This window comes from Amblyomma maculatum, chromosome 8, assembly GCF_055883805.1.
Source record: "Amblyomma maculatum isolate TAMU_Amacu chromosome 8, ASM5588380v1, whole genome shotgun sequence".
NCBI classification, from domain to species: domain Eukaryota; kingdom Metazoa; phylum Arthropoda; class Arachnida; order Ixodida; family Ixodidae; genus Amblyomma; species Amblyomma maculatum.
The window spans coordinates 68,828,519-68,852,030 of record NC_139351.1 but is presented as its reverse complement, the minus strand read 5'-3'; the positions used below and the strand labels follow the sequence as shown (position 1 = coordinate 68,852,030).

The 23,512-nt window shown below is 45.8% G+C and overlaps 1 protein-coding gene across 3 annotated transcripts in view; it reads left to right on the top strand.

The window, feature by feature from the left end:
* Nucleotides 1-23,512, top strand: part of Stacl (SH3 and cysteine-rich domain-containing protein) — a 273,599-nt gene that overhangs the window by 215,664 nt on the left and 34,423 nt on the right. For all 3 annotated transcript variants that reach the window (XM_084576454.1, XM_084576453.1, XM_084576455.1), the window contains 3 exons: nucleotides 4,305-4,502; nucleotides 7,517-7,686; nucleotides 23,212-23,323. In XM_084576454.1, coding sequence (XP_084432580.1) covers nucleotides 4,305-4,502; nucleotides 7,517-7,686; nucleotides 23,212-23,323 — 480 coding nt within the window. The remainder of the gene's footprint in view (nucleotides 1-4,304; nucleotides 4,503-7,516; nucleotides 7,687-23,211; nucleotides 23,324-23,512) is intronic.

Sequence of the window (23,512 nt, the reverse complement as noted above, 5' to 3'; positions counted from 1 at the left end):
GCTTGCTGTATATTTAAGAACCTGGTACCTTTAACAGGAACACGTTATATATATAATGTGAAAAAGAAAACGAACCCCTCGCTAGACGCTCACGAAGAAGATGCAGTCTTGCGCATTGCTATCCAACAGAGCCTTTCTGGTCTGGGTCACCCCGCTGCTCCCGCCGACCTCGACGTCGTGTTACTTAAACCTTCTTCTACAATATATATAAATGATCTGATAACAAAGATACTTTCCACCAGAGCCCCATGTCTAACTCATTCTTGCTTGACTGCACAATGTACATTGCAGTAATTCAATCGCCATTAATGAGGAACACATTTGGAAAGATAAAGAGTTGGAACGGACCAATATTACCTTCGTCTTCAACCATGTGTGCTAATCTGCTAAATCTATTAGTAGACTTCAACAGACAGAACCAGCAGTGCAGAAGCGGCTACTTGACTTGTTTATATAAATCCACACCTTCGTATTTCGTTCAGTTTACATATGTCTACTGGGAAACAGTGGGAGGATCGTGATAATTGGTCTTTGGTAATGCGGCAAGCGAAGTGTCTTCTGCAATATTACTCGAGGGCATCGGATGACTTCGCAATCTCATCAAGCTCAATCGATAGAGTATCGCTAGAGAAGATTGTTCAATTACGCTTGAAGTACCTTCCGCGCAGTAACTGACGAAAAAGAATCAATGATCGAGATCTAGGCGTGTTTCGATCGGCGCAAGTGCGCACCGTCTGCCGGAGGCGAAGAGTGGCAGTGTGGAGCCGTCTATCGACTGGCTTTGCTACTACGCTGCCTCGGTGCGCTGTTGTTCTTAGTGTGCATCGCTAGGTGGCGTAAACGCATAATAAAGATATACGCATGGTACAGAGGGCTTGTTTAAGGAATAGATTGCGATCATATATTCGAGCAATGATGGCGTAAATCGTTGCAAATTCGGAGTGAACGAAAATAACAATTTTTGCGGTTTTTAATTTTGTATACAGCTAGTCGCAAGAAAACGTCAATTTGCAGCGCCATCTGCCGGTAAGCGTCACTGGCTTGCCGCCTTGAGCTTCGCGCTGAGTTTTCATTCCACCAGGTGGTGCAGTCTCACCGCATGGTGTGCGTGAGCTGAAGACTTGTTGAGCGTGAAGCGAACGTGTGCTAAATGTGGCGAAGATCACGTTTTTCTAGACCCAAAAGTAATCCGAAAACGGTTCACACACTGTTTCCCATCGTGAGGGAAACAATTCTACTTTATTTTTCTGAATTACCAAAGAGGCGTCAGATATCGAATAAGTGCACCGTTTTTGTATTCATCTCTTTTTTTTTTGTTTATTTTGCAGTTCATTTTTCTCCCAACCCGCTTCTGAATGTTTTGCCAATTCGATAAACAGGTTCGTATCCAATGGCATGTATATTTTCACGTATCAACAATAATAAAGTTCGCAGCCGAATTCGATATAGTAGTCACTTTAGTCCAGTAACACTAGATTTTAAATCTAACTGGTTCGATTTCAAGTGCGCAAAAATAGATGGAATTTCCAGAAGGGAAGCATCTTTTTAATTAAAATTCCTATTATCAAAACCAACCCATTAGATATATTTCCTTCACTAAAACTCTACAAAGCGGACTCACTTTGGAAAATCCAGTTTTCTTCAGTTACATATTTCCTACCGGTAAAAATGGCCCTTCTTCCTTAACAGATACACGAATTCTGTCATGCCAGGTCCATGTAAGAAGACCGCTGAGGAACTTGATTTCTTTTGAGACATGACGGAACATCTGTGTGCCGTCAATGGTGTAGGTTTCTCACTCAGGCGTATGAAGCATCAATTTTTGCGCGCTGAGAGCATCTCGATATCCGAGTCGATTTGTCCTTCCTTGTTTGGAGTGCTAATGCGACGGGCAACAAAGGAAACTTACCGACAAAGCCACTGTTATCGACTTGTATCGACCCTTCGACACCAGCGTACATCAGGCTGGTTGGGAGCATATTCTTCGCCTAATGATAGCTCCGTAAATCAATGGTTCTGTGTAATGGCTGCCTCACGCACGTGGCAAATGGATTTCATTGATTGCATAATTTACTAGCCTACAAACAAACAAGTTGGCCAAGCATGAGAGTGCAGTGAAAAAACATTTGGCTTAATATACGCTTCCCAACATTTGCTCTTCTAGTTGAAGGTCCGTTGTCACTAAAACAGCTCGCCTGTTTGTCACGAAATCTTTAACGTAGTTGTACGTGCGTAAACCTAGATTTAGCCGCGATATCTGATGTAAGATTGCCGAGTGCTCGATTATATCAAACGTGCTTTCAAGGTCGCAGGGCTCTGTCATCTCGCCCACTCTTCAACCTGGTCATGATCGGGCTAGCAGAAAAGCTACAAGAACTGAAAGACGTCTGGCACACCATATACGCCGACGATATAACCCTTTGGGTGCACAAAGGCAGTGACGGTCATGTCGAAACGACACAGCAACTAGCAATTGAGAAAATGGAGGAATACCTTGTGGGAACGGGGTTACGATGTACGCCGAAAAAGTCGGAACTCCTACTCTACCGCCCCACGCACAGGATCAGACCACACGGGAGTGGTCGGAATGCGGCCAAGCGAGAAAACGAAGAGATCAGGCTAAGCACGAGAAACGGAGCAACCATCCCGATAGTGCACACAATTGTGGTATTGGGCATGATAATCGCGGCCAACGGCGTCAACGGCAAAACGATAACTAAATTAAAGCACAGGACGGCTAACGCCATGCGAATCCTCAAGAGGGTCACTGGCAGAAGAAACGGAATGAGGGAGGAGATTCTCATACGACCACTCTTTCGTCATTAGCCATAATGCGTACGTTGCGGCATTCCACAACTAGCACAAGGGAGAAGAAGCCAAGGTCAATGTCCTCATACGTAGGGTGTAGAAGATAGCACTGAGTCTGCCCGAATCCACCAGCACACACCGCTTGCTACATCTCGGGCTTCAAAACACGCTAGAGAAATCGCCGAGGTGCAGGGCACTTCACAACTAGAAAGATTAACGGGAACGACAGCAGACCGCCAGATTATGGAAAGTCTCGTAATCCGTTACCATGCTCAACAAGGCCAGAAAGCGCGATTCCCCAAACGCTAGGAGTCGACCCGATTTCACGGAACGTCCACCCTAAACACAACCGGGAAAGAATAGCGGCCAAGACCGGAGCTCTGCTACATAGCCACGGAGAACACATGGGGGACAAGGTTCGTTGACGTCGCGGAATATGCAGAATACTCGCGATTCGCGGTTGCGGTCGTCAATTCGTGTTGAAAACGCGCATAACGGCAAGTGTAGCGTGCGAACGCGCCGAAGAGGCGGAGGAAGCGGCAGTGCCACTCGCCCTCACGGATCCGACGTGCAACACGGTTCTCTGCGACTCGCATCAAGCGATCAGAGACTTCGCCAAAGAATGGATCTCACAGAGAGCAGCCCGAGTACTGAGCAATCGAAAGGTCCAGCGGGAGGTAGAATTTAGTACCAGAATTCAGTGGTTCTCGGCGCACATGGGAGAAATAGTATCGAAGACGCATCGCGACCTAAACGAGACGGCACACGCCAAGGCGCGCGAGCTCGCGAACCACGCCGGCTACCGTCGTCCATGGTACATTACCAAAGACTGCTTGACCAGCTACAATGAATATGTCAAGGCCCTCTGCCTGGCCCGCCGAACCTTCCTTCCGCGCAGCGACAAGCTGGACAGGTAGCACGCGGTGGCCCTTAGACAACTGCAAACGCTCACGTACCCCAACCCGGAACAATGCAACAGGTTCTACCCCGGCATATACCCGACAATTATATGCAAGGTTTGCCACGCTGATATAGCCACTTTAACTGTAACAAACCCTCACACGGTGCTAAGTACGTAACCCTTCCGTCGCGGTTGGCCGCTGCCTTGCGCAGCCCCAGCCTCGGTGACCAACTCTGGGTCGTCCAGCAGGCCCACGAGGCGACGACGAGGCAACACCTCGATATCCCCACGTGGAAGACCTAAAGCACCGTCGGCGAAAGCTCTGCAGGTCTATAAATAAAGGTGCTACCAATATACGCTTTGCTTCATTCACATGTAGGTTTCATTGGTCAGATTTTGCATTCATTGGTTGATCTCGAGATTGATTGATTGATTGATTGATTGATTGATTGATTGATTGATTGATTGATTGGTTGGTTGATTGATTGATTGATTGATTGATTGATTGATTGATTGATTGATTGATTGATTGATTGATTGATTGATTGATTGATTGATTGATTGATTGATTGATTGATTGATTGATTGATTGTAGGCCCGGGAGCAGGCGGACCACTATGAGGCTGTGGGCGCCTCGTGCCGTGCCGTCAACGCCCGTAGTGACCTGGCGGGATTCGTGCGCACTCTGTGTACCTCGGACCCACGCAACCCGGCCGGTGTGGTGATGCCGCCTACGCCTCCTCGGCATCCGTTCGTTCCGCCCAGAACCGACGATGAGTCTGTGTCATCAGGGGTGAGTAGGCCGCTCCGTATGAAAGCAGAATTGAAGGGAACTCCCAGAAGGATTTGGGCCAAGAGCTCAGCCTTGGTTCTGCACATGAGTGTTGTCAATCTCTAGAGCACAGCGAAAACTTTTGTTTCATAGCAATTCTGATGTCATTCTTTGTGTCCTCAGTGTCATCATCAGCTTCATCACTGGGTTTCATAGGTGTCATCACCTCGTGCGAGTTCGCAACAGCGTTTGATACAATTCAGCAGCAAGAGTGGGAGCAGAAAACGTTCCCACGGATATCTCCGCTTTTAGGCGAGGGTCAACATGAAGAGCCGAATTTCAATCAAGGATCCCACATCAAACCTTAATGAAAATTATACTTCCCCATTGTAGCTATTCAGTCGAGTGCTTCATCGCTCTTTCGGACGTTTGAACTCGTATTGTCAAGTACAGTTACTTTCACACAAATCATCCCTTAATAGCAACACTGTCGTTGCGACAAGCGGGTCGTCGTCATAGCTTTAATGATTTGGCGAACCAGGTAGCTTTGGCACATGATGTATCCCAGAGAGAATCTGTTGCAAATTTTATGACGTGTATCAATAATTTATTCCTCTATATTGACCCTCGCCTATTTCCACATGCAGTATCCCTTTTACGGATACCCGTAATATACGTAGTAAATGGAAGATAAACAATATTTAAACTGTGTAGCAACCAAGAACTGTGTGCCTTATAAGTTACTACTTTTTGTGCGCTTGAAGGTCTTGAATACTGTTACATATGTACAATTTCACGTGATGAATGTCAAATAAGTGTTTTTCGAGCTCGTGAACTCAGATATCCTGATCCTGGACGTTCTCTAACATTCATCTTTTAGGACGTTTATAGAATTCCTATATTTTTGTAAATGACTTCGTACTTGCTTTTATTATAACTGCGAATGCAGTTCTACCTACGAGTCGCCAGCCTGAATACCACTGTTCGAATTGCGCTAGTTCTTTGGCACCATGTGAACATTAGCTTCACAACAGGAACAGAATAGTTTAGCGAAGAATTACTCAACATACTTGTTTTCTACAGCATTTGAGCGAGGAATATTTTATCACAGTCACACATAACCAAGTTTTTGTTGATATAGACTATTTTATAGCCATTTCTTTGAATATACAGCGTCAACTGTAGTTGCTTGTCTTTCAGCCGTGAAAATAAAAAGTGCTTTACAGGACGAAACATTCAATCGATAGTCTTTCTGAACCTAAGCCGCTTAAATTATTTAATGAATCCGACAAATATGTAGGTGATAACGTATCTAGCACCGAATGCTGCATTGTAGATATTTCACAAAATCAAATTATGTTCCAAAAAGCCGCAAATTTCACATCTTTTAGCTGGTAAGTACAGCTTCTTAAAATGGGCGCTGTGATAGCTCATCCACTGTGTACACGCGCAAAGCTAGCGAAAAGATTAAGATCTCTATTTGACTTGGCTATGTTGGGGCATAAAGCGGCGCGGATTCAGCCGTAACAATATAACTCATCTCCAGGCAAAGCTGAAGGAAGTGCCGAGATAGCTTGCATTTCAGCCGAACACTAGATTTACATTCACACAACAATTCAAAACGCGCCAAGAAAGAACTAAATCTGCACGTTTAGGAGAGTATCACATCACTGCTAGTGATTCAAAGGCGGAATCGGCGTTTTCGGCTCAGCGCTATAGAAGCAGAAACATCAAACCTCAATATCCAGGCATTTCTATTGTGTATGATGCACTTGCAACGGGAATGCCTAGGTATCGTGGTTTGAGATTTCTGCTTTGTTTCTGCGCCAAAGAAAGTCGCGTAATTGGGATCGCGCCAGTTTCTTCTCAAGGTACTACTGAGAAGCTCTATGCTGCTTTCCCCACCAAATACAGTGAGCGGCAGCGATACAAAATGACCACTAACCCATATATGCTTTCCCTGGCAACCGTGTACGGGGTCATCACGTGACAAAGTCCTCTGAAGATAGGGCAACCAAGCTCTAGTTTAATGTTCCTTCACACTGCTACCTAACCAACCTAAAGAGGCGCCCCCTGCCTTTACCCTCCAGAGGAATTATGTTATATCCATGAAGTCTTGGCCATGAGTAATAAACACTGAGGGTTACTTCAAAGGCTATCAACTTTCTCGCATCCAGTTTTGAAACGTCCTGCCTATTTCTTTAACAAACGTATTCTACAGACTGCGAGTGTCCCACACGATCCCAACGGCGCCTAAATGACAAAGATAAGATATAAGTTATTTCAAAAAATATAGATTTTCTTCCGGAGGAGGTGGCCAAGCAAGAGCTCGGGCCGAGGGATGAGGATGATGAGCTTAGAATCAAAATAAACAAAATTGAGCGACTGTCTTACGATCTGATGTGGGGTAACTGAGTAGGTAGTTTTATGTTGATTGAGTGCAATTTCTCCGTGGCTTTTTCATTGCATTGCGGACTGGGCTTCTCGAGGGCAAAGATTCCCGTAGACTACAGAGCTGGAGGTAGCGGAGCGTTGGTGGTGGCCTTGATAATCTGTGGACTGGTGTGTTGTAACTGGAAGCTTTGGGTGAACAAAACGGGGGGGGGGGGGGGGGAACCACATTGAAAATCAGTGGCTGAGTTAAGACGCATGTAACGTGTCACCCACTTTTTTCGCAGAATGTTCCACGCCCGTCGCTGTTGGTAGGGTAGCGTTGGCGAATCCTCTGAAGGATAGGTTACATCCAACGTAACTATGGATAAGAAAGTGGTAGGTAAGAAAATAGATAAGAAGCTGAAACAGTCATCACCGTACATCAGTGCTTGAGCACCGGATGCGAAATTCAGAGGTTAAGTTCGGATCCCACTAACGAAGTACGGTTGCTTTTCTTCTTTCTGATCACTTACAACCACGTTTCATTATTACACTGATAAAAAAGCAGGAAGAATATCCGTCATGTTTTCATTTGTGCCAGTAGATGTTGGCAGCTTCCTGCGATATCGCAGTGTAGTTGATAATAGCGGGGCCTTTCGCAGGACTCCCAGCTGCAGCAGCCCACCCTTGGAGAGCAGGTGGTGGTGGACCGGCTGGCTTCGCTGTCGGTGTCTTCGCGCTCCGAGAGCCTGCGGCAGGACGTGGCCCAGCTCGAGGTGCAGGTGCGACAGCTGCAGGACACGCTGGACGCCTTGCTCCGCATGCAGCAGAGGTGGGTGCCCAAACTGTTCTCGCCCAGATTCACTGCTCTCTCTCCTCTCTTGATTACTGCGTATTTTCTTCAACAGGCGTCTCGGATGGTAGAGTGAAAGAAATATCCTCTCAAACTCAAGAGCTGTGGGATACTGCGTTATTGAGAAGGACGCAATAATCTTCAGCTCACGGTTTTTTGGGGAAAGGTGCGAAAACAATCGTACAAGCACACAAAGTGTTTCCCACGTCTGGGCCGTGTTTCTTTGCGACACACGTATAGAGAACGTATTTTTAGCGCATTATGTTTGTATACCTGCCTTTTATTTGTACAAAGGAATACTGGGCAACGATGGAAATGCAGCGGTTTTGAAGCTTTATATTGAATTCAAGTGTTTGCATACAGCTACCATTCCAGAAGAATTTACTATTTGGCCGACAAATAACTGGTACCAGTAAGCATATAGCAAAGAATAGCCATCGGTTTTTGATTTTAAAGATACAAACCTGGGTGTCGTTGACACGGAGGAGGGAGCGTGTTCTTCATCTGACGGCTGGGTTTGACAGGTTTAGTTTGGAGCATCTCTTCGAATCGTTTGACATTTTGCCTTACCAATACTCACTGTATGCACCAACAACAAGAGTTGGCCCCTGCCATGATCCATTTTATAGCCGTCCACAAATGTATCATCAGTCTCTCTTCTGGTGTTTAAGCATGGGCCTACGCAAAGCAAGTTTTTACATTACATCATGAACACCATGCGGATAGACTGCGGTCTTTAAACTTGTCCATTATCTCCTGATATATTTTTAGGAAATTCCATTAATCCTCTGCTCCATTTTCTTTTTTCGCTCGCTTTCCTAATCGAAGTTGTCTCTACTGTCCTCTCACTGTCCGAGGTAGTGCGATAACCCAGTTAGACGCACAAGACACGTACGTTCAGCAGAAGCATTGAGTGCATACGGGCGAGCGCTGTCAATGATTCCAAACGAGTGTGGAAGCCAGATTTTCACTACTTTTTGTGGAATAAACTGTCTACCAACGCGAACAGACGTTTAACTTGGCGGAATTGGTCCGGGCTATTGGTGGAATCTCCTTGCTCCGATGTCATGTACTGTTTTCTGTTGGCTTGGTTCAGTTTCTTCCTCATGTTTTCTTCGAAACAACTAGGCAATTGGCGCGCGCTTTTTCACAGGTGAGCCAGGTTATGGAAGCATCATAGCAATAAACTCTGGTTGGTTCGAAAAAATTGCTCTAAATTTAATAGGCACCTTTAAGAGAGTTCTTTGCCATTAGGGTCATTGAACAAAATGTTCAAGTTGCGTGGCAATAGCAGTTAATTGATATTAAATAAAATGGATGGTTTCTTTTTATTTACTGATTTAAATCTCGCATACAACAGGAACGTACTTTTATTAAACTGTTGCCGAACTATCTCCAAGTTGATGGGTCAAGCTGAGCGACTAAGTTATAGCTATTTGAGGACTAAATTTCTTTGAATAGCTACTAGTTCGTAGTGAATACTGGATTAAATAATGACCACGCACATGATGTGACTCTCTGGCTGCTCCTGAATGTTACTTAGTGTCATTTAACGCTCTAAAATATTGCATGCCAGAATAACAATTACCAAGAGAGAGTATATTTTTAAGCATTCCTGCAGTCACAGTCCCTATGTAATAAGATAGAATTCATTTCAGCTCTGAAAATGTATCGTCAGCGCTTGCTGGGGTGACTATATCTCCGCATCATTATCATCGCAAAGAAATATAGCTCTTAACCGCGTGACTTTCCCTAATTCGAAAATCGGAATATATTTGAGTCTTAGACAAATTCCACAAGATGTAAATGAAATTACGTTATTCGAATTTCAGCGAACGGCAGTTGCTTCTAAAACCGGCCTTTTCTTTTCAGGTCACAAAGAACGTCACACCAGGCTTATTATATAATGATGTACAAAGGGCTCACAATCCGTCATTGAAGACCCCTACTCCGCATATTAATTATCCAGCCGCTTCCGATAAAATCTCCACAATGACGTCGATTCACCATTTTGACTTCTCTAAATGGACGTTACAGTCTTCCGACTAAAACCACGTACAGAGCTTGGCGCGGATCACATCACCTGCATCACGCTTCACAACTTTCCTGACTCTAATATGTTCGAACTACTAGGCCATATAAATCATGATTGGGAAACAAAGCCTTTCCCACACATTTAGAAAGAAGCGTTTTTCACTGCTGTACCAAAACCTGACATACCGATAAATTCGCCAGCGAAGTGCCACTCATTTCCTGTGTGGGAAACGCTGCGTAAAAATGGGTCTCTCCCACTTAGAGTGGCGCCAAACACACTGTTACCATCTACCGTCTACACTCCTTGGCTTCCGCAGCACGTGGACTCTCAAGATCAGGGTGCTGAGCCGGAACCGAACCACAACCTAAAACCGGAACTCAATATGAATTTATGTCGGCAACCGGAACCTATTAGAACCCATATATATATTAATTGTTTCTAATCTACTTAACATATTGTTAGCCCTTGCGGGACGAAGGATTTGGCCGAAACGTTTCAACTGAGTGGCACCCAAGAACACAGTAGCATTCAGTCTGTTTCGGTCAACAATGCTTCGAATTACACATGATAATTTGAATGTATTTTAAATAAGGCATGCAAGCAAATTTTAACGCCATGGCGATATATGTTCCAGTCGTACGATAGGCAGCGTAAATGGTAAGAAAATTGCGAGCCCGCCTCCGGCATGCAATGCTTTCATGCCACATTTCCCGGTGCTGACTGGTGGTCGTAGCGTGACTCAGCACATTACAAATTAACATTTACAAATTAACATATTTAAGGTGAATATCTTGCAGAAACATTCACACAGTGATTGCTTACTGTTATAGTAGTGACTCATAGCGAGTATTTACCAAATTTCTGTAATGTATAGCTTCAGCGTAGCTGACCGGAGGTGGCGTTGGCTACCGAACATTGATACGGCCAGTGCTTGCTTCAACGCTCCTCCCGTGAAATCGTGTCGAATAACGTATTTTAAATACGGTTAACAATATTGGCAGCTGAACCACTTGCCACTTGGGAATCAGGGCTCCTCAACTTGCCCACTCCTTTCGCTTCTCTTTAGTCGTGTATGAAGAAGCATCGACAATGAGACGATCTGTCGGAGTCCACATATCCGCCAAGGCAGCACTGCAATGACATTGAATCCGCAGCGACCTCCTTTGCTGGCTATCAGTAAAGAATGAAATTCTAAATTTTCTTACAGGATGCATCTCATCACACGCACTGCTTGTAAAACTTGTAAGCTTGTAAGCTTGTAAAACTTCACTGACGATCTTCATCCACTCAGATAGCCTTCACTTCTCGGTTGCATGGCTTAACTTAAATATAGAGATAACACCTTCGCGCCAGCTGTAACAACAGGTCCGGAACTTTAAAGGAACTTTGCAAAAGGCAATTTTTACATTATCTGGATGATATTTCGCATAAAGATATCGAAAAGAAAAACGTCTCTGTCGTGAGTGACCAGCAATGTGGACGCCGTGGAAGTGCACAGGAGCTCTTCATTGGATGTTACCTGTTCTGTGTCGCAGTCAATCTTGGTGCCCGTTATACGCAATGTCAAACCTGTCGCTGTGCTGCTGCCTGTCTTTGGCGAATGACTGAGATCCAAAGTAGAGTCACATACCATTCTACTTTGTCGTAACATACACCAAAATAGCGGTCGCCGCAGATACACGGTCACGTTCCCGACCCTAGCCACGTGGATGACTTTGGTGATGTGGCGGCTAGTTATTTCATAGTAGTGAAATGACCGTTGTCATTAGGTCACATGGACAGATGTTTAGGGTCTGCGGAGGGAATTGCTAGGAGAGGCTACGTACTAGCTCGTTCGGTGTGAAAACCGTATCTTACTGCAAGTACTAATTAGGATTGGAACTATCGGCGTCGCAAACAGAGGAACTTCTTTGTGCTAGTTTTGCACAACTTACGCATGAGCGCGTCTCCTATCGCTACATGTTCTGGCTGCCAACCTATTGCTCTAGAACGATATCTGCACAATCCTTCTCCTCTAATGTGGGCGGAAATATCTGGGCATATATTTTTCTTTTTCAGGCCATGAAACCATTTTATATCTCTTTAAAATCAGGCACATACATATTACCGTGACAACACCCCGCTGTCCAGAAAAACATGCGTCGCCAATTTGAGAGAAAACCGACAGGCATGCCTCATGAAGGTGGTAGCTGACAGGTGACATGGCCAATCGCTGAGTGGCCGGCAAGTTGTTACGTCACGAGACCACGTTGGTAAGACCTGAAAACTGCGGTTCTTCTTTCAGATGGGGAATGCATGTACTGTAAGATTGAATGATGAGATGGGAGTCGAAACGGGACCCTTTATGCTAATCCCGGCACGCTACCCCTGGGCCATAGGCAAGCACGTTCCCTCAGCCTTGTTACGGCAGACCTTTATCCTGAGCAGCACAAACCATTGACCCAATATTGGTGCCGTGTCGTCAATGTTCTACCCATTATAGGGCCAGTGCATTCCAATGCAGTACCAATAATGAGAAGATGGTTTGTGCCACCTAGGATATCAATGCCGGTTTGTCTTTTATATATGTGGTAGCCTGCCACTGTATGAAAATGGGTTTCCGTGAAATACCAGAAGCACAGAAGCACAAATTAAAGGTTTGGTGAATAACTGAGTAGCAGAGGTCATATACTCGCATGAAGGTCCGCCAGGGGAGCTGCAAGTGTGAGCCATTATAGCTGCCGCATAATGCGGCATCTCATTTGAAGCGGGTAATAAGTGCAATATGTATTTTTTTCCTATTTACAATCTCTTATCTTGCACTTTAACATACCGTACCCGGACATTTAGCACAAATACTGAATAAGCGTTCTTGAACGTAACATATTTCAGAGATTGTTTAAACTGACCATAAGAATCTTTAAAACCCCAAATCCGCCCCTGGCAGGCTTCTAGCTTTATTGCTATTTATTTTTCACCCACTGACAGTCTTAATTAATCGTTGGGGAGCGTAGGATAAATTTTGGAAGCAACTTTTCGTCGCATATCGTAAGCTGAGATCATTTATATCAATACGTTTATAACGGCATCTTACCATATTCCGCCGTTTCCGCATAAGTATCTTCAAAAGCGCTGCTCATTGCTCTTCTATGGGGGTTTTATCTACACGAAGCGAGCGGAGAAAACACTTTCAAAGACACTTTTTTCTGCCGCTTGGAAGCTTAGACCATTTACATCAACAGTATCTTGCAGTGTCCCACAGTTGCCTCATATTTAAAACGCACCCCTCAATAAGGTGAAGGTCCTTACGGTGTTCTAAAGAAGCTTTTTAATTGATGTCAATGAAATCCGCTCCCTGCAGAGACGCCTAATACTGGCGGCGGATTTTTCTACAATACAAAATTATGGTACGTATATAAAATACTAACAGCCTTTTGTCTTAATAATTCCTCTTCGTTTTCAACTAGCCTATTCAGCCAATATATCTTTAGTCAATTTCTATCTGCTGCTCTAGTTATAAGGTATCATACTGATAGCTGACTACCACAGAGAGTACATACAAAAGGACCAAGTTGAAATAATCCCATAAAACAAATTTTATATTTTCAATTTGGGTACAGACGTCACGGTATCTAAGTAAACGGTGTTGATTATACATTTTTCACTTCCCCTATTGCTCTCCAGAACTGGTTCGAATAGGCTCGAACCGAACGGAACGTCACTGTAAATCCGAACTCGGAACTTAACCCAAAAGCATAAATGCGAACACGAACCGAACTCAGAAAAAGTCAAGTTCGACAAACTAGTAACTATGTTCAAGCAAAAATACATAAATATGCATATCTGCTCGAAATGCTCTCCACTTAATAACTAATCTGAGCGCAGCACTAGGAAGGCACTTGAACATGGTGGAAATTTGGGCTGGTTGGTGCCTGATCTTGTGGCTAAAACAGTGCTAACACGACACGAAGGAGAGGGGGGACACGACGATTACGCATCCCCGTCTCCCCTCTCTCCTTCGTCTCGTGTTAGCGCTGCTTTTTAGCCACAAGATCAAGAAGGCTTCTGACAATGTTTCCCAAAAGAATATCTATTGAAACCTTTCCGAGCCCCATCCACGAGTACGCCCACCCAAATTTATACCTTCCTGCCTGATCGCACAGTAAGATGCAATGACTCAAGTAATCAGCCCTCCCCCCCTGCTTCGAGTTTGAATGGGGCAGACCCCAGGATTCTATTTCCTCCCCTACATTGTTTACATTAGTAATGAAACATCATCTAGCCGACTTACCGCCATTTCCCATGCCTGACTGGCAATGTATGCGAATAACACCCCGCGCTGGTGTGCCAATAGCAACCCGAAATATTTACCATCCACGAGGCCCAGACAATATTTGAGCCACGCTGGTTACGTTGGGCTCGAATTCCTCGCCCCCCCCCCCCAACCGAAAAATCATCCTACGCTTATGTTCGCAGCCACAAGATGATGGCCGCTAATGCTTGCCACTCTCTCTTTACTTTGAGAATTGACAACCTCTCTATTCCACGTACGCCGGCCGCATGTTCACATACTTGGCTTCCAATCACAACAGATGTCATAAGCTAGTGTGGACATCAATAATCCTCCTACATACTTCCCCTTAATGCTCAAACGCATTACATATAGGTATTGGCCATAGAGTCAATGACCACGATCTTCACAAGATTGTCGAATGAATTGTATTTTCACGAGTCATGTATGTGTACACACATGCGTCTGTTTACAAACACTCGTCAACAAAATTGAAACAGCCATACGCAAATGCTTACGCACGGATCGAAGTTCCCGATGATACGAAGCAAACTGTCTCATTCAACAGACAGCCTTGCGCAGGACACTAGAGGAGACGCCTAAAGCGAATCTCATTACCACCACATGACCACCTCCGATCAATGCTGTGCCATGCCAGGACACAGCAAGTCCCACCTCATAACAATCTCGGCTCGATATGCTATGAAAAAAGCCAACAGTCACCGAAGCCGAGGAAAAGAAAAGGAGAATTTGTTTGTACATGCTGCACATCGTCGTTGGATCATGGCGCTTGTGCATTAGATATGGGTGATATATGACACAGAAATCTTAAAGCTGATTACAGTCGATGCTGTATCAACGTGACCGTAACCAACGGCTTCAACCAATATTTCGACACATTATTGAAAGGGTCACACGGACTAATTATGCGAACGTTTTCACTCGCTAAGATATAGAATCTATTCCAATTCCTGAAAGGGCGTCTGTAATAGAGAAGATTTCTTCTTAGACACCCTTGCACCCTAGTGTTTGCACTCTCGTAAATTTTGGCCATTTTCTCTGCTCAGCTCTGAGTGGCTAAAAATGCGAATCAAGACCAAGAGTTTGTAAGAGAAGAAAGTTTACGTGAAGCCGCAACCGATTACCGGCTGAACAGCGTTCCAAACCAGTTCAGAATGGTTCCTTCAGTTAGGTCTGGTTAGGGTTCAGTTTCAATATGACGTCAAAATAAACACATACTAGGTACTTCAAAATGGTGGAAATTTGGGCTGGTTGGTGCATGATCTGAGGATAAAAACAGCGCTAACAGAAACAAAGCAGAGAGGGGGACACGACACTGCCATGTCCCTCTCTCTGCTTCGTCTCTGTTAGCGCTGTTTTTAGCCTCCGACATACTAGTTAAGCGTCGAAATAATTGATGCTTCTAGTCGCTAAATCCTTTCCCTTACACTGCTCCTAGCGCACATCGGCAGTTCAAGCAACTCGTGACCAGGTCATTGCACAATGGTTCATTCTCTGGTGTGATGCATGGGAGCACCACGCGCTTGTCCGCCATAAATGACGAGAAAAAATAGCTAGCCGCGTTGTTAAGCAGCAAAGAGGCGACAACGTGACCTTTCCGCCATCGAGCGGATATGACTAGAATCCTACGAAATAGCCTCGCCACAGAGTAGTGTCGCCCACGTACGAGCAACTGGTCATGCATAATCAATGAATCTAAGGTCTTGTCTGCAATATATAGTCTCCGCCGCCTCAACGATCAATATTCCACCATTCATATGGCGTGCTTATTTGACTAGCCTTAAGGGACCTCTTGCGTTCACTCTTGTTTTATTATATCCATGCGTATCTGTCCTCGCCTATGCAAATTAGTCCCTCGATTTGTCTCCGCAACGAACCGCCCGTGTCCTACTCTAGCTACTTTGGGGTGGCGGACTTTAATGTCGCGTGATTGCTGTGTTCGGGACACTGTTCATTCGTTTGCATATAAAATGCGCACTACGCCGATGCGGTCAAGCTCTCATAGCGCGTACAAGCAGAAATGGCAAAAAGAAAAGCCGATGGGGGCGCAGCTCTTTGTAGTCCTCTCGGATACTTTCGACATTTTGCACGCCTTTTTTCTCGCCTTTAGCTGATGCCTTCTCGAAACACACCTGCTCCTCCACATTAGGCGTGGGCCTCGACGGAGCAGCAGCTGGAACAAACCTGCGGCCCTTCCGTGGTTGAACATCATAAAGCTTGTCTCTTACCCGCCCATGGCTATTGACTCTTTTATAAGCAGCCGATGGAGCAAACAATAGCGCAGACAGCGAGCGGAGAAAGTGACTACAGAGGAAAGCGCGCGCGCGCGCGTGAACGTCGTCTGCATCTTGTCGCCGTCGTCTGCTCCTGCACGCAAGATGAAGCCTTTCGTGCTATCTCTTTTTTTTCTTCCATCCAATCGATAGCGCCATCAGCGCTGCGCGGAAAGGGCGCGAACGGAGTGAGAGCCAATGGCCGAGGCGGTATTCTTTTTTTTCTCGCTCTCTCTCTCTCTCTCTCTCTCTCCATTTTCTGCGCTCTCCTCAAATACACTTCCACTCACTCTCTCGATGTGCTGTGCTCTGCTCACGTGCGCTTTTTCTCTTTCGCTCTCTCAGTCTCCCTGTCCGTACTCTCCTCAAACGTGCTTGTTCTCTCCCTTTGGCTCCCGTCGTCTCGTAATTGCCGCCATCTTTGCTCCTGTGATGGCGCGCCGCGGTGTTTCGGCTGTGACCGGCCGGCGGCCGCGTCCGGACTCCACGAGCCGGATTCCGGACGCACGGCGGGGTGTCGTCTTGACTTTCGCCGACATCTGATGACCGGCGACAACGGGTGCGAGGGCTGCCACACGCCGCTGACGACGAGTGACGGCTCGACATCGCCGCGCGAAGAGGTTTCGCTTCTCCGCCGCCGTCCGATAGGGTCGCCCTTTCGCAGTAGCGCAGGTACGTGTGTATGCGCGCTGCGCGTAGGAGTTTACGCGCTGTCCAGGACGGCTCGGCGAAGCGTTTTGCTGTATTCTAAGATCACGTTAGCACGCTCGCTCGGCGTCTGCGTACGCAGAAGTAATTGCCGTCAGCAACGTGTATACTTCGAGACCGGCTGAAGCAGATACGTTTGTTGTTCCAGCTTTGACCATGGCCGCAGCTTTTCTGGCCGCTAATGTGACATCGCTCTGACGTGTTAAGGCGCTCATCCCACGCTTGGCACTTCGTTACTGTGAAGCCTAGTTTAAGGCGCATCCAGGTAGTGTTCAGGTAGCAATTCTAGCAGTGAAATTGCTTCATTGTCGTCACCAGTAATTTAATTATTGCAACATTCCTAACTGTAGAAGTAGATGCGCTTTGATCAATAGTTACGAAATTGTTCTTTGTTGCCCCTCTTGCTGAAACCGCCGCTGGGAAATCGAACCCTGGCTAGGTATATTTAGCGTCGCTTGCTGACCTTTGCTGTGCCAAATACTTAAATATTTCTGTTGTTTTTCGGTCCCTTCTGAGAAATAGACGTGACTTTTCCTTTTCCTTGCGAAGTAACAGCACTGGATATATAGGAAAACGCTGCCTCGCGAGTAGTTTTCGAGATATTTTCTCGCTTATTTCTTGAGCTCACTTTGGTGTAAAGAGCGTCATCGTCTTACTCCTCGTAACTGTTTCTTTATAGGCGCGTGTCAGGATGGCTGCATTTGTTGTGAAGAGCGAAAACGCGAGGCGTAGTATAAATACCGCAAGCGCGTCTGTGGCTATGAAGAAGACAAAAATTCCCTGTTTTTCCTTTGTTTTCACAGTTGTATAAGCTTCTGAAGCTGGTTCTATGACATGTTCGTGGTGTGTCGTATTTTGTGAGTAATATTTTCTAAAGGGGCAAAATCGGTTTCACACCTGCAATTCGCCGTACAACGTATGTAATGTTTATGTGCCATTTTACGCGAATATTATACTGTACGTCAGTTAGTACAAACAGGCTCTGCTATATTTTGCCAAAGTCCTTCTTGCATTAAGGGGGCACTCAAAAAGAGCTTTGACAATGGCTGAATGATTCGAAATAAATTTCGCTGAATGGTACTTGATCCACATATGCTGTTCAAGGCATAATGAGGTTCGCTGGTCACTGACCATGTTTAAGAATAAATGGGTTGTCGGGAGCGCTATGACTCTCTTGTTCACAATGAGCAACCGGCTCGACGTCCCCGTCTTTTTGTAACAGTTAACATCTTTTTTTTTAAGATTTCGCTTAGATAGGGCGAAATGTACTATCGTTTTTGTTTATTGTTTATCGTATGCGATATGCTGACAAAACAAAGAGCAAAAGATGAGTTCTCGTAACATCGAATGCATTCACATCAACCTCATCGTTGGTCAACAAACTTAAATCAACACGTCCTTTCGACACGAATCTGTAAGCTATTATACTGGCCTATATCAGTGGCTTTGTCAAAAATTAGCTGCTGATACTTATAGTTCTTCAAACAAACACACACCAGTCAAAGCTCCCGGACAAAGGAACTTCTTATTTTATATAGTTACGATGCGGCAAGCCGATGAAAACATGAAAACAGAAGACAGAGAGATGTTCAGTGAAAGTGAGGTGATGTTTAATGAATTGTTGCCGGGCCTAGCGCGAGCACTCCTGTCCGCGCCACTGCCCGCTTCTTCTTTCTTGATCGTCCGTAACATGACACGGGGCCACCGAGCGATCGTTCCGATCGTGGACGAGGAAGTTCACCGATGTTGATGATTCCATGGCATGATGATGGGCGTGTCTGGAAGCTTGAAGAAGAGGAAGAATAGAACGGCTTGCCGGCACGATGATTCCCGATGAGCCTTGGCCCAGGATACTCTCGAGCCCACGACTCGACGGCGGAGGCCAAGGCACGTACCGCATGGCACAGGCAGGAGAGGATGTCTTGAATTGTAGTGGCGTCTTGGGTCGTGGAGTCTTTGGTCGGTACATCTGGTCAGTGGGGTCACATATGGTCGTTCGGGTCTCTTCCTGTGTCTTGTGGTCATGTGTGGCGTCTCGGATCAGTCTCTCCTTCGTCGTGTCTTGTGGTCGGGACGGGGCGAGGGGGACGGGGTGGAGGAACAGCATGGTCTTGCTGGGTCCGGCAGGCTGGGGAACAGCCATGCGATGCCTCCTAATCTTCAGCCGACGGTGCAAGAAGTCGCAGGGCACCGAAGCTCCGGAGCAGGATGAGGGGGTAATGATGAAGGACCCAGCACCTCCACCAAATGTTACGATGCGGCAAGCCGATGAAAACAGGAGAACAGAGGACAGAGAGATGTTCGATGACAGTGAGATGATGTTTAATGAAGTGTTGCCGTACCTAGCGCGAGCGCACCTGTCCGCGCCACTGCCCGCTTCTTCTTTCTTGATCGTCCGTAACAATATTATGAAAGGGCCTTACCGCTTGAGTTGGCAGCACGAAAACCTGATATAACTGCACCAAAAGCCCTGTTCTCTCAAGACGAGAGTGGGATATAAAGAAAAGTAGTTTACACCTCCTAGATATATAAGAATGGGGAACCCCGTAGAACAAAAAGGAACAAATCGGTGGTAAAAAGAGCCAAAATACTGGCGCCGCAGTCACGAGTCATTTTTATAAACTGACTATGGCACAGTCAATGCTTACCGCCCCGCAGCGGTGGCGCAGTTTTTAGAGCGCTGTGGCGATTCGAGTCAATGTATCAAAGCTCCAACTTACAAATTATTTACATTCATAGTACAAGACAACAACATGGCACGGGGACCGAAAGCTACAGCCTACACCCGACTGTCTTCCCATACGGTCGGCCAGGGAGATTGTGCCGCTTCCCCTCCAGGCAAGCAGCACTACACTCGATGAACGCTCCCGATGGTCTCTCACTCCGAGCGGCAGCACTCTGGCTTATAAACGACAGGAACCCTTTGGCACTCGTCCAATCCAGAGGCCCAATAGGCTCAATAGAACGCGCGCTGATCTCCAGCTTCGAATCTGGCGCGGTGCGAGGGGGAATAGGCTCAATAGAACGCGCGCTGATCTCCAGCTTCGAATCTGGCGCGGTGCGAGGGGGAGGGGTACGGGCGCTGTCGCCGAGCAGAGGCACCAGTCTTTCAGAGCAGGTTACGGCTTGTCCGACAGCGAACCTTCCCCTCAGTGCGCCGCTGCTATGCGGCACGGAGCCTGAGCTTGTCAAGGGGCGTCAGGCGCTCGTCGACACCAGCTTGGCTCAAGTCGTCGAGCGCTGCAGGAGCCGGGGAACCTCGGTTGGAAGGCTGATCATAACAACCTCTCGACAGCTTTATCCAAGGATGCGGGATCGAATCCCGTCAACGGCGGCAGCTTTTCAATGATAGTGAAATGCAAGGCGCTCGTTTGCTATGTTATGCCAGTGTGCTTTAAAGACCTTGGTCGAAATTTCCAAACCGCCCCACTTCGGCGTCTCTCATAGCGTGAGTCGCTTTCGGTTGTTAAACACCATGCATAAACCGAACCAAACCACGATTCTGGCAATACAGAGGGACATGAGCTATGCATCGTTCGAAGCAAAAGACGCCGGGTGTAAAATATTATTCCAGTCAGTTCAGGGAAGCCCGCCTCTAATACTAAAAAAAAATAGGTTGTTAAGGCAGAAATATTACTTCGACGTACGGTATAATAATGCTCAGTGTGCGTGTGTGTGTGCGTGTGTGCGTGTGTGCGTGCGTGCGTGTGTGTGTGTGTGTGTGTGTGTGTGTGTGTGTGTGTGTGTGTGCGTGTGTGTGTGTGTGTGTGTGTGTGTGTGTGTGTGTGTGTGTGTGTGTGTGTGTGTGTGTGTGTGTGTGTGTGTGTGTGTGCGTGTGTGTGTGTGTGTGTGTGTGTGTGTGTGTGTGTGTGTGTGTGTGTGTGTGTGTGTGTGTGTGTGTGTGTGTGTGTGTGTGTGTGTGTGTGTGTGTGTGTGTGTGTGTGTGTGTGTGTGTGTGTGTGTGTGTGTGTGTGTGTGTGTGTGTGTGTGTGTGTGTGTGTGTGTGTGTGTGTGTGTGTGTGTGTGTGTGTGTGTGAATTATGAGATGAATCATGTTAACTACACTGCTAGTCAGAAAACTATAATATGTACTGTCTAGCAATTATAGATATCTGCCTTATTTCAGCTAGATATTTATATATGGCCATCAGTGTTCGCCATAGCAGTTTTTAAACCGTCCGCGCTGGAGCTATATCAGTCGTGTCCATTTCTTGTGTAATTCAAAACTCGCGCGCCTGGGGACGTGCCACGTTACCTTCTCTGCCTTGCCGAAGCTACGATGCACACCACAGCTCGCAGGAGCAGTCAAGGGGTCCAACATGAAGGTCACGTGCTACGCTTGCTGCGCAGTGATCGGTTTTGATAGATATTACGCAGCGTACTCCCCAGAAGCGCGATTTTTGACTTCCGCCAAATATGGATAAGAATGGTTCAGCCACAGTGCGCAGGACGATTGCGCTCTTGATATTTCAAAACCTGATACGGCTATCACCAAAGACCTGAAATGGATATTTAAATCCAATTTAGAGACTATCTTCAGCACTTGATAATTAACTGTTAAAATCTTATTTAACAACGATAACCAGCAGCTGAATATTTTCACCGGTTTCGTAATTTCCGCTAACGCTGGGATCGCTGTGCTACTAAGGTCCCCTTAACTATATCAAAATCCATTTTTTATTATTAGTGGCAGGCTTCCCTAAAAACTGAAACAAACCAAGTAGCAATCATGAACGAATCGAGGACAAATAAATAATGAAATTTAAGCGGCAGGCCGAGAATTGGATAGGGACGTGAGTATACAAGATCAGGATGTCAACTTGATAGACCTAAAGAGCAATAAAATTTGAAAACCGGCAAGATTTTAGATAATACTGTACACTGCGGCAGATTGGGGAAATTTGAAAAGAAGATAATTATTAGTTGTATCGATGGCCTCGCTTCGGCTCTCATGGTAGGAACACCATTTGTACCACCCGCCTTTGCCGTTTTCCTCTCGTGTGGAACATTGAGTACCACTCGATAGTTGCGTGCGGAGAGCAGTTCTTACGACGTAGCCTTTCTGTAGTTGCCTTGTAACTGCAATAACGCGTCTGCACCTGCAAAAGCATCAGGTGAATTCTTTTCCTTGCGGCAATAATGATCTGGCTGTTTTCGCTCAGTTCTGTGCGTAATGGAGTCGATGTGACTAGAATTAAATCGACATTATATTGCGAGCTGGTGTGACACTAGCCCGCTGGATCACTGAAAATTCACTTCGGCTAGTAGACTTTCCATTGTATTCATAGCGTATATGAGAAAGATAACAGAACTTCTTCGCATGTGAGACGCGCTGTACGAACGTCAACACTTATCGCAAGGAGAGCTGCACTGGTATATCATTTGCAAGAAAGCCGACCTGCAAATACTAATCTTCTTTGCTAAGTCATTGTTTGCTAGATTACTTTTGTTTTCAATTTATGCCACACAAAAGTGATGCAGGCAGTTTCCTTTCGTTCTGAATAATGTTTACAGGAGATAGTTTAACAATGCAGCAGAAACGTCGTCTTGCTTCTTTGTAACTGGAAGTCCTGTTACTCCACGATCAATTTAATTTAAAGGTTCTATCTATTTACTGCAGACAAAGAAGAAAAAAGCAACTTGAAATTTATTGAAAGCAGATGATTGACTACAAAATCTGAAGCAATCAACTTTTACCGCTGCCAACTACCATTAGCTTTATTCCATATTATGCGGTTGATGACTCTAAGGTTGTATTTTGGCTTAAACCAAAAAGAAATGACAAAATTAATCCATGACAGGGTGATATCTGCCGCTGCAAAGCAATGCCGAATAGAGATCAAGGGGAGAAGTGTTTGTGCTGCAGTGGACTTAATCCATTCGACGATGATGCTGATACTGGCTATCCATTAATACCGGGAAGACCGCTATGTCAACCCCATGGTCAAGCAAAAAAAAAAACCAAGTGTCCACACTAAGATCATCACACAACTTGCGATTATGGTGATGATGAGGATCATTTGTCACTACTACAATGGACCACCATATTTTATTGGTGAGCTAGAGTAATGTATATACCACTTCGTCAGATCCAATTGCCGCTCCTAATTCGGAATGCTGTTGAGTTTCGCCTGTGCATTTGTATCTCCACTGAAGTTATTTTTCTGTGTTTTCATGCGTTTACATCTGTCTTTCAGGAGCCTGGAATCAAGCCTTTACAACAAGGCCAATGAACTTCAGGAGGATATTAGTATGAAAAGGTTTGATCTCCATGTGGCACAAATTCACCTCGCAGCTGTCAAGGCCCAGGTAAGCTGACCACTCTAAACTAGCTTCCTTAGACTAGAAGCCCGTAGATCAATGATGTAAATTTAACAACTCCGAGTAACCACTAGTTCGGCACCGGGGGTCGCATTTTACTGCACGCGAAAGCGGGCCTAAAAGCGAGGAGGCCTGCCAAGTCGAAAAAAGAGGCTACAGAAAATGTTTTCTTGACGC